This window comes from Periplaneta americana, chromosome 10, assembly GCF_040183065.1.
Source record: "Periplaneta americana isolate PAMFEO1 chromosome 10, P.americana_PAMFEO1_priV1, whole genome shotgun sequence".
In the NCBI taxonomy this organism is placed as follows: Eukaryota; Metazoa; Arthropoda; class Insecta; order Blattodea; family Blattidae; genus Periplaneta; species Periplaneta americana.
In genome coordinates this window covers 75,397,846-75,414,881 of record NC_091126.1, presented here as the reverse complement: position 1 = coordinate 75,414,881, position 17,036 = coordinate 75,397,846, and the positions used below count along the sequence as shown (strand labels likewise).

At 33.1% G+C, this 17,036-nt stretch overlaps 2 protein-coding genes across 6 annotated transcripts in view; both read right to left on the bottom strand.

Moving 5' to 3' along the window:
- Positions 1-2,593: 2,593 nt before the first annotated feature.
- On the bottom strand, positions 2,594-5,185 carry LOC138707791 (uncharacterized). The gene is made up of 2 exons (XM_069837720.1): positions 5,028-5,185; positions 2,594-4,720 (listed from the first exon to the last, which is right to left on the bottom strand). Exon 2 carries the CDS (start codon positions 4,709-4,711, stop codon positions 2,813-2,815), a length of 1,899 nt encoding a protein of 632 aa, XP_069693821.1. The 5' UTR covers positions 4,712-4,720; positions 5,028-5,185; the 3' UTR covers positions 2,594-2,812.
- A 3,648-nt stretch (positions 5,186-8,833) lies between these two features.
- Positions 8,834-17,036, bottom strand: part of dop (microtubule-associated serine/threonine (MAST) protein kinase dop) — a 263,178-nt gene continuing 254,975 nt past the window's right edge. For all 5 annotated transcript variants that reach the window (XM_069837714.1, XM_069837716.1, XM_069837715.1 and 2 more), the window contains one exon: positions 8,834-16,257. In XM_069837714.1, the coding sequence (XP_069693815.1) occupies positions 14,827-16,257 (1,431 nt within the window). In that variant the 3' untranslated portion in view covers positions 8,834-14,826. The remainder of the gene's footprint in view (positions 16,258-17,036) is intronic.

Sequence of the window (17,036 nt, the reverse complement as noted above, 5' to 3'; positions counted from 1 at the left end):
AATAAAATACGTTTTGTAATCGAGGAATTAACATATTTTTTGCAATTATTTTGGTTAAACTTAGAGAAATACAGTTTCTGACAGGAACTTTGGAACTTTCTGCTATATAATCTAATACTAGTTTAGTTTCAGTATTAATCAACAAGAAACAAGTCCTTAAAACAATTTTATACAGGGAGCCACTGCATGTAAATATTTTTACAGCATAATATCAGGTGCAGAAATGAAATTTGTGAAAAAACAGTTTCATCGTCGTCGTCATCATCATCATCATCATCATCATCATCATCATCATCATCATCATCATCATCATCATCATCATCATCATCATCATCAATAATTCACGGGTTAAGCCATTAAGGCTTGTTCCAGTCTCACAGTTTTCAGTTAAAGAGTTGTTGTGTCCATCGCTTTCTTGGGCTGCCAATATTTCTCTTACTTTCAATGACCTCTTTATAGTACCACATAATTATATAACTAAATTTATTAATTTTATTAAAGATGTTTTCATTTTTAAAATAAGAAATATTACAGGCAAGATACTCTGTGGAATGCCAGTAACGTACCCAGAGGACATATTACTAAATGTATCATAGATGAAAACACAATTTCTTCAAGAAAATATTTTGTCCAATTTTTCTAAGGCATTTCGTTCAAGTACCTCTACATTCAAAAGAGAAACACTTTTGTACAACAAAATAACATCTGTTCAACATTTTAGCCCATGATATACTTAAAACCTCAATTTAGTATAAATTACAAATTGCTCAAAAAAAAAAAAAAAAAAAAAAAAAACAAATGCAACATGCTCTGAATCTTTGTATGATGCCATTGGATCCTTCCATTGCACTGACGAATTTGTTAGCCCAATTTTCTCATACAAATTCTTTACAATGCGAATTTTTTAGGCCCTCAATTTTGAAATCCATATTATTTAATGAACAAGCAATTGGCGATGATTTTATCTCTCACAAATTGTTTAAATAAGAGCACCAATATTCTAAATTTTGTTCATTCAGTTATAACAGTTTATCTCCTCTTCATTTCCATGGCCACTTCTAAATATTTGAGTTGTAACATCATGATTTGGTATCTCTACGAACAATATAAAAGTATGACACATAAGAACTCTGCTGTACAAATTTTACAGCAGCTGTTCCAGCTCATTAGATATAGCCCTGCTTCTTTCTCTCCCTCTATATTATTCAAAGTTACCTTAATTAACATCCGAACAAAAGTAAAAATTTCTCCCATAATAAATAATGTCACATATAACTGCAACACTTTGTATAGTAAAGAATGTCACAAAATTCTAATATGAATTTAATTCGATTTTCATATTCTAACATTTCTTTTTTATATTGACACATCTACCAAAACTGTTCTATTATTATGGCACAAGAACGTATACAAGTTTGGACATTTTCTTACACAATTAAGTTAATGACACTTCATGATAAACAAGTGGTTACAATCATAATCTCAGTCAGAAATAATAACCATCAATTTATTACCCATAAAATTTTCAGTGGATTGCATCCAGTTTCAAAAATAGTTTCTTTTATGTTACATACATTATATACAATTAAAAATTTAGAATAAATAAAAAGAACATCCACATTACATTATAAATATAGAGAGAATGGAAAATGAATGGGATGTATTATAATACAACTTCGCAACAGAGATATCAATAATAGTAAAGAGGTTAATTCATTATCAGATGTAATTCTTAGTTTTATAACAAGTACCTATATGGATTTACTAATAAGAAAAATCTTAAATAATGATGAATTAATTGTCATCTTCCTCTCCAATACGAATTAAAAAAATGAAAGAAAAAGTTACTTTACAGTACTTAAGATTAACAATATAAGGTTTTATTTGTTAGTTGTTAGCAACTGATTTACATGTACAACATACACTATCTTTTTGAATACACAGTTAGACTGTTAAGCTGGCAAAATAGTCATAACAGACACACTACCTTAAAAATGTAGGTTAATAAATCATTTGATATTGTGGCTTAGGTTAATTTACGTATGAAATTTCCTACTTAATATAAATTAACATAAATAAATAAATAAAATAAATAAGTTATTACCATTTAAACTAGTTCTAAGACATAAATTTTGCTTCAATTCACAAGTACTACATCATGCCCTTCAAAATGATTCCACCAGAGCTCAGTAAATTACGAAACTGATGATCTTCAAACGAATCGAGTAGGGATAGTTGAACTAACTGCTTGTCAGGGAGGCACATGTACTGTATAATAATCTTGCTCAACTATGGAAGCCCAAAGGAACTGTGGTATATAATTTTCTTATTTATTACCCAAATGCCTGTCATATTAATATTTAGGCAGATCATTCTGTTGCAAAAGCGTCAGTGACAAGATAAAAATTACCGTAAAATGGGGTAACTTGAGCCAGATTAAACAAATATCAAATCAGAACACACACATTTATTGGTAATCTTTCAAAATAGGTACTTTTATACATTAGTTTACACTTGTAGATGCTGTTTCTAAAAGGTTTTTAATATTGTACCCTAAATAATAATTTTTAATGCTTAAAAATTATGTGTCTCAAGTTAGACCTACAAGTGGGGTAACATGAGCCGCATGTTTTTTTCTTATGAAAAGAGCATGTTGAGAAACAATGGGGTAACATGTGACACTGGGAATAACAAGACAATTAAAAAGAAAACTTAGTGACATCAAATAAGATTACTGAAACTTCTGATAAATGAGTAAGGAACCAGAAATGAACAAAACGTCTTAACATAATTGCAAGACAATCAATTATTCTCAACTCAGTTCAAAAGGGAAGGTATATCGACCTCTTGACACACCTAAAGGCTTCACTGTTGACACAATTTGGTCAAGTCTTATCTTCATAACATCATCTACAATGGGAAAAATATATATCTTATTGTTCTTCGATGATTTGCGTAAGAACTTCACCCTGCATTGCCCATCATTGTCATTTGAAATAACCTGACCATAAAATGTTTTCACACATTCTTTTTTAGTGTTTTCATTATATTTTAATTTTACAACAACAAATACACCACTCAGAATATCATCACTATGAACAGGACTGTCACTGCTGAAGATTGTATTTACATTGGAAGAGGATTGTTCTGGTATTTCACTGCCTTCTGTTTCATTTTCTTTGCCTGAAGAACAAAAGGAAATCACATCATCAGAATCTGTGTCGTGAACAGAAAAGAGACCTTCATCTTCACTAGAAGAGCTGAGATGAGATTCATTGTGTGTTCTCTTTCCTTTCCTTTCCTTACCGGTACCTTTCTTCACTGTCCCTTGGCTTGGCGAACCTTGTTCAACGTCATCATTGAGCATAGTTTGCACAATGCTTCTACCTGCAGGTATGTTCAATTTTTTCTTCTTTTGTTTCATAGGCTGTGTTTCATTTGATCTCTTCTCCTGAAGCAAAGTTTCTAAGGATGAAACCCAAGTTATATTATTTTCATCATTGCTTTGGGAAAGCACTGTTGTTCTAGGCAACCTTTTCAACACTTGCTGCCTGTCCAAGGGAACCAATCCTGTAGCCTTAAAACCTGCTTTAATATTCTTCTCACAGTCTGAAGTCATAGCATTTAGACACTTACTGAGAAGACAAGGGAATTTATCCTTTGGAATGCTTCCTCTATTCGTCTCTTTCCACTCCCCTAAGACACTTCTCCAATAAGCTTTTAGGGGTCGGAAAAAAGATACATCCAATGGTTGGCAAATACCAGTACTATTTGGTGGCAATAATATAAATCTTATATTTAGTTTCTCACATTGACTTATCACCCAGGGTGATACATGACTTGCCAGGTTGTCACCAATGAGCACTTTTGGAGCTTCAGTATCATATTTTTTAAAATAGGGTAGAATTATGGACCTGAACCAGTCCTCAAATATTTCCATTGTAAACCATCCACTCTTTGATCTGTTAAAAACAGTCCCTTTTGGGCCTCCCTCTGTCCAGGTATTGTATAAGTGCTCTGCCTTGTAGGTAATATAAGGAGGTAACAATACTCCATTACCTACCGCAGTAAACATTACTGAAGTGCTAGATTTAGTGGTGTCTATAATCCTTTCTGGATGACGGCAGCCACGTCTTACAACAACATGTTTCCTTCCAGGGTCGTCTGTAAGGTTCGTTTCATCATAATTAATGATAAGATGAGCATCAACTCCCTCTAGATTGGTTTGTAGTTCATCAAAATAAGCTGTTACAGTTTCCTCATCAACATTAGCTCTGGCACGCTTCACATTTTGACACAGTCTCTGTGACAAAATATTCTTTTGTCTTTTAAGAAAACTCATGCCCCAATCTTTTCCTGGCAAATTATTACAAAATCTCTTTTCTGTTACTCCCTTTTTGTCTAGGAATGACTTGACAAGTAATCTTATGTCAAATAATGTGAGTGGAAACCCCCATTCACCAGCAGCAGTGATACATTGAACTAATGACCTTTCATCTTCTTCCAACAATACACAAGGTCGGCCTACTTTCCCAGCATTTTCCCCATTTATTCGTCGACTTATTGTGGCTCTGGATATTCCAAATTCTTCTGCAGCTTTTCGCAGCGTCGATTTTCCACTGTTGACAGCTTCAATGGCTTTCTGCAAACTTTCCTTGCTATAATCCTTGTATTTTCTTGCCCCAGGATGTCTCTTTGGATTTCTTGGCATTGTAACTTCCTAAAAATTAAAGCAATTCCAATAGTTTGTGATTTACTATTAAAAATAAATATGATGGGGTAACTTGAGCCACTGTCACAAGTTACCCCACAAGCTGTCAATTTGGGGTATTTTACATTCTGGCTGAGATATGTTGGCCATACTGCAACTTTCAACATGGCTTCCCATTGAGCTAATATGAGATTAGAACATAATAGCAATAATATTACTCTAAATTAAATGGTGTTATCACAGCAAATAAAGTTTTAATGCATCCAATTTTTGATCTTAATTATCCTTATTATATATTTAAGTATATTATCCTTACCTTTTATATATATTTTCGACAGTTTATCACAACAACATACAGCCACATGTAGGTCACCTGTAGCATACACAACACTAGATATATGTCTTCAGTGTTGCCACACTACTTCAAAATAACAACACACGTAAAAATGGCTCATGTTACACCACCGTTTCAAGTTACCCCATTTTACGGTAATATATAAACGTCAATCACAACCAGTATAGAAAAAGTAGATAAAAAAATTTAAAGGATGGCTATTATCTTTGATTGCACATTATAAAATGGGTGCTAAAGTAGAAATACCGGTATTGCGACATTAAATTCTTTCACTTGCTCTAAGCAAAGTCATTAATCCAAGAAACTACCACTCTAGGTAAAATTTACAAATAACGAAGATAGATAATTTTGCATTCTTCATGGGCCAAATCCTTAAAAAGTAGTCAATTCTATTAATTTATTATTGAGAACTGCACATGAGGATGCACAAACATGGCTGCAAGTAAACCTATTAGAGTTAGTTTAGAAAGAAAGCTCACTAATTTCTTACTATACATAGTTTTGATAACTGTTAAAAAGAAGGAAGTGTGAACATTAATTATCGTTATATATAGAAAAGAACATTAGTAGACATAATGTACAGTACCTATATATGTATGGAATACCAAAATACGTATATGGTTTTGATCAGTAAACTTAAAAAAAAAAAAACACGAACAGATGGCACAGATATTTAAGAAAAAATAACACACAATTTAAATTGATAAATTAACGGAAATAATTTCGAAATAAATGTAATTTACTTCATGGTTCATTGTGTCAGACACGTTTTCTTCATACGAATAAGGAACTACTGATAAATAAAATAAATCTCTACCAAAATGAAGGAAACAGTCCTGTCTTACAATAAGTCGTCTGGACTATTTCAGAACATAGCAGATACAGGGAAATTCAAGTACTGGTACAATTCTTTATCCAGACAATCTGAAATATATGCTCCTCACTTATTTCAAGAGAAAGCAAAGAGCAAATAAATGAAAGCATATTTAACAGGAATTGCTTTTATTAGAATGACAGGATAATAAGATAGTAAGAGAATGTCTGTGGAGAGTGTTTCATGTAACAGCAACAGCTCAAGACTTGGTGTATTACTTACTATCTGAGAATGAACCAAGTATTATGGATATGGTTAAAAGTTTTCATTCAAATTTAACTGATGAAGCAGGTACATGTTCAAATTCAGGGAAGAGGAAAGTGGTTTACAGTAATTCATTATGGACATGAAGATTTTTTAAAGTTTGATAGGTGTGTCATGCTGAAAATACATTCATACCATGTCATTTTTAATACGGCATAACTTTAATAAAATAACAACACAGCATGAGCCATTCTGCTGTTTTCGAAATGTGAAAAAGAATATAATTCTGATATTTATCAATCCATAAAGTATTTTTTAATTCAGTGAAATCGCTCACAACTGCAGGTTAATTGCAAATATAGTTACTTCATTAAAATTAAGTTTTGTAATATGTGTGTGTGAGGCAAAACAATACTGAAATATTCAGAAATATAAATTAAAACATTTTATGTTTCTTCTTTGTAGTCCTCTACCACCTATTAGTGTAGAGGTAAAACAATTCATTACCTACGCAATAATGTGGTTTATTAATATTTGTATATAAATATCACGGATCTAATAATTCATCATCATCATCATCAGAAACTGAAATTTTTAAAATGTAATTCACACGAATTCCTCAAAATTAATGTCTAACAATATCTCGGTAAAAAATTAACAAAGGTTTTAATTCCTTTCCCTTATCAGAAATGCGCAAAAGGATGAATTTTTCATGCCCCACCACAATAACAAAAAATTGCAGCATGCACAAATCAAGTAAACTTACGACGCAAATGATTGATCAATAAATTTATACCATTTACAATTTTAAAATAAATAAAGGAAACATTAAAAAATGTTTCACTTAACATCAAAATTTACCCAGAAACAGGTCATTGCCTGGAAAAAGGTTCTGCTTAGTATGACACCATTCAAAAAGTGTCATGAGCAAGTAAGAGCCCTTAGTGGTGATTCAATGGTCAGTTTTCAGCAATAAAATTTCACCTTTATACACTACATTACAGATGTAATTTATTGGATTATCTTACAGTAAGTGCTGGAATTGTCGACTACTGAAAATATAGCATGAAACTTTTTGTACAGTTTCTTCAAAACATATGTATCGTAAATGAAGATTCACTGTTCCAATGTGTACTGCATTGCCACGAACTCAAGTGAAAACTGCACTGAATGAAGTCAGATTTGAACTACTGTTCCAACCTTAACGTCTCTTCAGCCTGTATTATCTATCCATACTATGCAAAACAAATTCTTTCCGCACTCAATCCAGGGGAAAAGTACACACTATTTCCCTACCAGTCTCATTATCTATAACAGCAAAAGGCTGACGACATTTACCTGAGTGAAACCTGTTTCCTATTGAATGCTTTGTATTAAGTAGTAATTTTTGATCATGAATATGGAAACAAATTTTTTAATGTTGTACATCTTTTGACACGGAAAATGGTCGCTCTCCTGTAGTGTGAATTTATCTGTGTCGTTTGGATTAATGCAAGATTCACATGGGAAAAATTATGCATTGAGGATGAAGTCACATTGCGACATATTCTCTGGCTTAACGGTAGAGCTCTTTTTTCTCGTTCCAAAGTCCAGGGTTCGAATCTACTGTATGTTTAAATTTTAAGATATTTTTAATGTTCTAATGTAGGCTTTCTCGGCTGGCATCAATGGGGTGAGATTGTTCCAGGCTAAGTGGACGTGGTCTACTGGCAATGTTACATCCAGATATTTCGTCTAAAGCTGTGGTAGACATCAGTGGAGAGGAACTCTGGGACATAGTGATCTTCTCAGCATGCCAGGGACGACTGTTTTTAATGTATTAGGATACAGTGTTATTGGTTTTCATTTAAATTTAAATTCCCAACTCTGTAATTTAGCTTATACACAACAGTAATATTCAAACATGCTAATTTTATAGGAATTTCCTTATTTCAAAATATCATGATGGAAGAAAGTAAAAATAGAAACAAACACACATGAATTACTTTACATTCGAGACTCGACTTCATGATGGAAATAGAACTAGTCATGCAATTTACCGTTTGTATAGAAGTGATCATAACAAACAATGGTTAGGCCAACATCGAATTTCTAAAGAAGGAAATGGTTCGGAACAATTATTGTTTCTTTTCTTTCTTCCCATGTTTTAGATTTAGATGTTATTTATTGTATAAGTTTTACCGAAATTAATTTATTTTGAGTACAAATTACTATTATTGCTACTAAATACTATTAATTTTGTATTTTGTATTGGTATGCATGCATAAACTGATGACATGGCAAGATGTGAATACAACCAGCCATGTTAACTATCCGATTATAAACTAAAAATCATTGAAGCAAGTGACATGAGGCCTATAAAAAAAATATAAAAATTTCTTTCAAGTAACCGAGAATTGAACTCCGGCACTACTACTTACAAGTCACGCTTTTACAACTCGTACACAATAGATCTAGTGCTTACCATGCTTGAATGAAATTCACATCTTTCTGTCGACCAGACTGCATGTCCTGTACTTGCAATGGAAGGTTTAAGGAACCATATTAATATTTTATTAAATTTTGCCGTCAGTATACACTACTAACAGTTGCCATCATTGTTAACTAAGAAGAATAAAGTTGAATTTTCTAATGTATGTTATATTATGTACGAGCAGAAAGGGAAAAAGGCTCTTTATTTCACATTAAATTTTTCTTTTTATCTAGTCTTATTATGTAATGATGCAGATTATCTTTTCTTTTTTTTTCGCTTCCTTTTTAGGAGATTGCAATTTCAGTTCTGTAACTACAGTTTTTGGTGCAAAATTATCCAGTTTACCTACCATAATTTCCTAACTGTATGTAGTTAAGTCAACTGTCCGAAGACAGGTCTGAACCTCATAAAAGAACCAATAAGGCACCACTTATAAGGCAACTAAGCCATGAGATAATGGGATAGAGTGACCAGTTCTTTTCCCTCCCCCATTGCATACATCGCCAATTAGCTACACGTTACACTAATCAGACATCAGATGTACACAAAGAATTGTTCTTCCTCTGACACATATCATCAAGTAAGATTACTGGCTCATAATAGACATACATATCAGCCAGAATCTCAATCAGAGGTAAATTTCCTAATTATGAAACCATAATTAATTAAAATCAGTAATAAGTGCTTAAAAGATAAATAAAAATGTATTTCATTTAAAGTGGATTCGAACTCACAACGTTGAATAAAATACAAGTTTTACTTTGGCTGCATTGAGTAAAATGATACTGAAATTAAAGAAATGCACGTTAGTGAACAAAGTGTACACGACTCCTGAGCTTGAAGTGGGACTTTGTCTCTGAACAGCAACCAATCTCCATGTCGAAGAGTGTACACTTTCATCAACAATGATTTTAATGTTCGTGTTATTGCATGAATATGATCTTTTGCATTTTATACCCTTACTGAACAACTTCAACTCCACATCACACTATATAAAGCTGAAAACTACACAAGTTAAGTTTATATATTTTTAATATATGAATTGTGAGTTATTAACAGCTCAGAAAACAACAAACCTCTAAAATCACTTAAAGAGAATTGTAAAGAAAATGATGGTTATACAAGAAAACTCGGATAGTTGATTCACGGTCCTGACTTACACAGAACATAGTTCAGAAAATAAGAGAGCCTGACGACATATAAAAATGTTCTCCTTTATAACGAACACACTTCCATCTTGAAGAGTTATAACCCATTTGCAGCAATTTATAAGCAGTACACAAAATTGAAATGTCCTTCTTGTAACTAATTGGCACAAATATTCTAGGTTTCCAGTCATTCATTCACTGTAAAACACTGTTCAACTTTTCTTGCAGAATAAAAAATGTATTTATGTCATTGCTAGAAAAATATTAAGTGGACGAGTTACTGAGTTTTGACCAACTTTGGTAATTTTCATCTTTTTAAATATGGTGTAAAAAATCTACGGTTTCTTGATGACTACTGTAATTAAGACTTCAGCACAATATCCTTATTCTACACTAGAAATTCAGTTTATCCCTTATAAGTGGTTACTATATTCGGAATTTCATATTATAAACTTTAAACTGACTTTACCGCAAACCTGATTTTTTACATTTTAACTTACCAGAAATGTGAATGGCTACACCTGAAATAATGAAATTTTGCACATAATATTCTCAACAGGTCTATGCATGAAATGCTATATTCATGTACACGTATGATTATTAAGAAAGCTGTTTTTTTATGTCGTGCAAAATTGAAAATACAAACTCAAATGTTCAATGTTATTTTTTTTTATTAATGCAGTATACTGACTAATACACTATTTAATTATAGGGAGTCTTAGTTTCATTTTAAACTTTAGGAAATTGAAATTACCTTCACATGGGGCCCAGATAAATGTTTACTAAAAGAGGTAGTAATTATTTTTATACAAAAACTATAAAAAAAAAAATTTGTGGGAATATTTTTCAACATAACAATTAAAACAAATTCTTCTTTCTTGGATACACTACTTTAATACTTGTATAACCACTGATGAACGTGTTGAACAAGTAATGACTACTTCACTGTGTTAATATAAATTCTGGTGGTAAATTATCTAATTGACTAGTTTCGACGTGGTTTTATCGTCATCATCTGAATCCTAGTGAGGTCCAGTATTATCTTCTGGTTTCTTGTTGTGGTGGGATGTGTTCACGATTGTATCGAAAAGGGTGTGTGTTTTAAAATTCAGTTGAGTGTTCAGAATGTGTTGTGGATGTGTTCTTGTGTGTTTGTAAATTTCATATTGTTTTAGATTGTCAAGTTTCTGTTTTTTTTGGCTGGATGTGTAGTATTTTCATGTCAGTGTCTATGTTGCTGTAGTTGTGATTGGCGTGATGTGTTTTGCGTAGGTTGAATTGTTGTGTGGTTTGGTTATGGCTGTGATATGTTCCTTATAACGTGTTTGAAAAGATCTTCCAGTCTGTCCAATGTAGAAGTCATTGCAACTATTGCATGATAGTTATAGTTTAGTTATATTTGTTTGTGTGTCTTGTCTGTGTGTTTTTGTAGCATGTTTTTTGTTCTGTATGCAATGTTGTATTTTAGTTTCTTGAAAGATGACGCAATCTTGTATGAGTTTTTGTTTTTGTATGTTAGTATAATGTATTTATTTTGTTCTTGTGTTTGTGTTCTGTTTTCTTGTTTGCGTTTAGTCCTTCTTATGATGTTGTCTATTATGTTGGGGTTGTATCCATTTTCCTGTGCTGTGTATTTCTTCCTTATAGTCTTGTTGGCTCATAGGAATGTTGATTAGTCTGTATCATGGATCGAAATGCCGTGTGTTTGTGTTGTGTGGTGATTTGAGATGTGTATGTGTTTTACCTTGGTAGTGGGTTTCCTGTATATTTTGAACAAGAAACCAGAAGATAGTAGTGCTCGAGCTCACTAGGATTCAGAGGATAACGAAAAAATCACGTCGAAATTAGTCAGTCAGTTAATTTACCACCAGAATTTATATTACTACAGTGAAGTAGTCATTACTTCTTCAACATGTTCATCAGTAAAAAAATTGTGCACATGTATTTTAACAATATCTGACTGATGTAAAATGCTCAAGAAGATTCAATGAAATTTGTAGGAATTACAAAAACTCTGTAGTGCATCACGTTATTAAAGCAATCTTTCCACATAAGTGGAAATGCATTGGCAATCTTACAGGATATAAAACCCATCTCTTGGCTGTTTCTAGGGAACAAAAAAAAAATACGAACTGACTTTTATACTGTGTCATGTTTACAAGTAACAACACATTATGAACAATAATTTCGTGAAATTTCCAGAAACATAGTTTTTGAAGGAGGAAGCAATGGTGGCTTATCATTGTGAACAGCTTTATTTGATTTTAGACAGCCCCAGTGACTAAATTTTCCGTTTATCTACTACTTGCTAACGAAAGTATATCTATATTTACAAACTCGCATATTGTTTTTACGAACTCGCATATTTTTTTTAACAGTTATTTGCTTTCCAGAAAAGGGGCAACTAAAATTGTACTTTCTGTATGAAATTAAAAAATATCGAAACACATCATTGAAAATCGAAATGAGTTTTACCTAATCCTACAAGGGCAATAAAAGTAATTCAAATAAAAGTTTTCAATAAATACATATTTCAGCTAATAATTTATCGTTCACAGCTCAACTTTAATTCATAACTGAGCGATAAGACAATAAAATTTTTAAGGTTTCCTTAACTGTCACTAGAACTAGTAAATACAAAATAGTACAATAATCATTTTCACTTACTTTCAGTATTACAAAGAAATAATTTTCCACTGTCATAATAAGACTAACAACAAGCAAGATTTCTAATGCACTCTAGTATATATATAACATCACTCTTAAAGTCCATGAAGTAACCTTCCCTTCATTGTAAAATTCATGAGTAGATTCATAACTTACTGATCCTTCGCTTTAAGGATAACAATGGCTTTTAAGACTGTTTCAAATACTGGAATAGTAGTACTCTGTAATACAAAATGATACCCAATAGTTTTATGGCTAACTGATGACCACAAAAAGACACGATCCCCAATATTGCTCAAAAAAGACATTCAAAACTTAGACTTACAGCATTTTGAAAAGTTGTGGTGATCAATAATATTTAATAATATCTAAATGATATACTTTAAATCAGTTATAATAACATGGCTGCTGTAAACTGCATACATCCAACATTTGACATTAAATTCAAAGATGGAATATTAATATAAATATTATGAGAAGACTACTTTTTAGAAAAATCAAATATATCAGCATGTATCAGAGACTTGTATATTTCACTTTCACATGCCCATAATCTCGGTATGTACTACAAATTGAAAGCCATGCAAAGCACCACTTAAATATAAAAGTGGCACTAAACTCAACTTACTTCAAACATTCTCACTTAAATTAATACATACACACAGATGCATATTCTCACATGATAAAAAAGTCGTATTTTCCAGTTTAGTAACTCACACAATATTTATGCTTAACTGATTGCGTTTTGGAAATATGAGATCAGTTTAGTGTCAACAATATAAACTTTTCTTATTTTCTATCAAGAACATACATAACCCTTAACTGCCTCAATAATTTGAAGGGGATAGATTGAGATAGTCCAAAGCCACACTTCTAACAAACATAGATTTTTGTACGAGTTCATTTTTTACACATATGGAGAAGCTACTAGTAAAATATAAAATTTACTCAACAAATAACATAAGTATATGCTGAAGAAATTATGATACTGGTACCGCACTTAACAGCATTGGACTCTAAACTTCTAACAGGCTCTCCTGTAAAATTCTGTCTCTGTGGCTTAGGATTACATCATACTCATCCCTTCATTTGTTTGTATTACGTACTTTTATGCAAATTAGGATTGAGTAACATAACCAGAATACCTTATTGCCGTTATACAAGTACTCTCTATTTTCTCAAGACATGAAACAAAACAGCTCATTTTAATGCCAAGTAAAACCTGAACATTATACAAAAATCAGTATATAATGATTCACAGTTCATATATTTAATTTTACCTTTAAATATACCTACAAAATTTACCTTTCGTTAACTTAACAGGTATTTTCTTCAGGTAAACAAAATTATTATCAAGATCTGGTTAAAAATGGTACCATATGTATTTCCAAGATATTTTCTTCTTGTTGAAAACAAAAACTTTTCCAACAGTAACTATCAACGTCATTGTGAATGAGATCGTAAGAGCTTCTGCGTAATAGTGTAATAATATTAATTAAGGTCTTTATACATTTATGCTAATTAAATAATAAAAAATTAAACAGGTTTCTGCCCCATACTTGTCATTGAGTGAAGTGCTCAATTTGGGCCATGACAAGGAAGCAACACCTTCAGAGGTATGTGACCATATCTACAGTGTTATAAAATCATAACAAAGGCCCATGAATATGAGCATATACCCAGGATTCACCCCGTATATTTATATATAAAAGGGTAACTCATAAAAGTTTTCAAAATACAAGCACTGTGCCTTCATCGGCTATGTAATGCTGCATTCTCATCTGTTTAAAACCAATAACCAAGGTTCCCATGACGTACATATTTCATGTGGCTGACAAAGAACATTATACTAAACTGCGAATGTAAAACACATTCCAGATGGTTATGACATAAAATATATAAGAGACATTAATTCACTCTGATGGAGCATGTACTAGTAATTCATTTGGGAATCTTTCTACAAAACAGAGTAAAAGCCAACAATAATACCAACAAAACAACTATATGAAAAAAATATTTTCCATGATTAAGAAAGAAAAGTTAACAGATTTACCAAATATATTTATGCTTCAAGTATCACCAAAAAATTCTAATAATGAATGCAATTCGAATCACATGTTACAACAAATCTCTCGAGTTCAAATAAAAATAATCATTAAAGGTGCTAGGAAATCCTTACAACTACGTGCACATGGCCCAAGTGTACACAATGTAGTATATAACTTTTATGTAACAGAATATCAATTAAAAGTTTAAAAATGTTATATCCAAACACTATTTACATATTTGTATACTTACAATATATGCATGCTGTCAAAAGCAGCAACAACATATGCACACTCAATTTCTGGATAGACATCTACACAACTTCAATGAACAATTTTGACAACATAATTAATCCTTGTTCGAACCCACCCGGTACAATTCCCTCTTTTCTTGAGCAGTGGATTTGCCTCCCTCCCCCCGAGAGCTGGTTGCTTGATCAGCAGCTTTTGATTTTCCATCTTTTTCAGGAATGGCAGGCTTGCTAGTTTTCACTTCAGCTTTGCTGCTAGAAGACTCGCTGCTCTCCTTCCGACGTACTTTCATCTCAGACTTGCTACTGCTTGCAGCCTTCTCTTCCACAATTTTGCCTGCCTTTGCATCACTACTTTTTCCTTTCTGGGTTTGCGATGAAGCCTTGCTGTCCACCTTGCACTTTTTCAAGCTACTGTCTACAGTTTTAACTGAACTCGAAAATTCTTGTTCATTCACTACTGGAACATCAATACTGGATGGTATTTCTTTTGCAAGGGACTCTTCTTTAGAACCTGTGGGCGAGTCCTTCTCCTCTGCAATGCGAGGCAGATGCTGGGAGGTTCTATCACATGGCACTATCACACTAACATTCACTGAACTTAGTGGTAAGGTGTTTCTACTGGTTAAGTGCTCCTCTTCATCTGGGGAACTCACGCTGTGAGCATCTGTAGTTATCTTTTTATCTCTACGCTCTCCAGGCATGTCTCTGCCTGGACGAGCTAGCAGTGGGTGCTCAGGTGGTTTTGATGTGACCATCTGAGTGCTTGCACTCCCATAATCAGCTGCTGTTGTTCTAGAAGGGATGGGGGGAGACTGGGATGTAATCGTGACCCTGGGTGCTGTCGAAATTGTTACCTTGAGAGCTGGATTACACAGAGGACTGATAGAGGAAGGAGTTGGCTTGTTCTTGCTTTCTGCACTCCGGGGGTGCAGGCGATCTGGGGAAAGGGCACGACGCAAAAGTGGGGAACCTGGTTCGGCACTCTTCGGTCTTCCAAATCCCTTCTTGTTACCTGAACCTGGAGTTGAGAGAGAAGTGCCTGGACTGTATGACTGTGTAGTATTGGAACTACCTGGATGATGACCAGCAGGGAATGCTAATGGACTGGGAGAGCGAGTTGGGGAGGATGGGAGTGGAGATGGAGATGGTGTTCTTGCAAGAGGGGACAGTGGTATGTGACCTACAGATTTCCTGCGATTGGGAGAGTGGATGCTCTTGGCAGCAGTGTGCAGCTTATGCTTGAGTCCGTGCAGTGTTGAAGGTCTCTGATAGTGCACTGTGGTGCCTGAAGGAACCCCAGCAGGACTGTTAGGGGCAGAGGAGCTCGGTGAACTGGACTGGGAGGAGTTAGCAGGAGAATGTGATGACTCAGGGGAGGAGAATGTGATGCGGTTTGTTGGTGGTGAGCGCAGGGTTTTGCTATGTGTTGGAGACCCTGGCAGATCTTGAGATGATAATGTTCTTGGTAATGACTGAAAACTTCTTGTGGGCGTCACCAAGGGTGGAGATGATGTACTGGCTGCGATCTGAAAATCAGTGGGTAGCAAGGTAAATTACTGTTTTTCTGTATCACTTACATTATTGAAATATGTCCCTCTGTTTACAATGTGTTTTGCTGAAATTTGTAATACAAATCTTAATATCAATACAGAATAAATGGTGTCCTATAAGACAACAAACTTCGTTTATAAATTGTACAGTTTTAATGTATGTTTTTTTTTGCACAATTTCCTTAATGGCTATAATCACGTTAATTTTACAGAGTAATTCATGTGGATATTTTAACATATAAAAGTTTTGTGTAAACAAGTTTACATCTGAATCCCAATTCTGTAAATAATAATTGATTTCTCTGAAAAGTTTTGCTTTTGGAACTATATAGTCTATATGTTTTCAGTTGATATTTCATTTTGTCTAAAAGATTAATATTCAAGAAGAGAAATGGAAGGACTCATGTCGAGTAACAACTACTTCATTTTTTTTTTTTCAAATAAGACCTCTTAATTTTTTAAATAAAAATAATTATATTTCATGTGCATCATTCACAAATCAACTGACTCATAGACACCAAATATGAACATAGTTCACAGAAAGTTCATATGCAAATGGACACACAAAATTCACTTTCTCGGTTTCAGAGATACAGAACATGTGAATTTCCGTGAAATGTTCGAAATCCATTTTTTACAATATTGCAATACTTTCGCGTTATACTACGTAGAATGCGAAAGAAAATATAAATAATGCGGAAATTTTCAAATATTACAATACTGTACAGAATAAATAACTAAAAATATAATACACT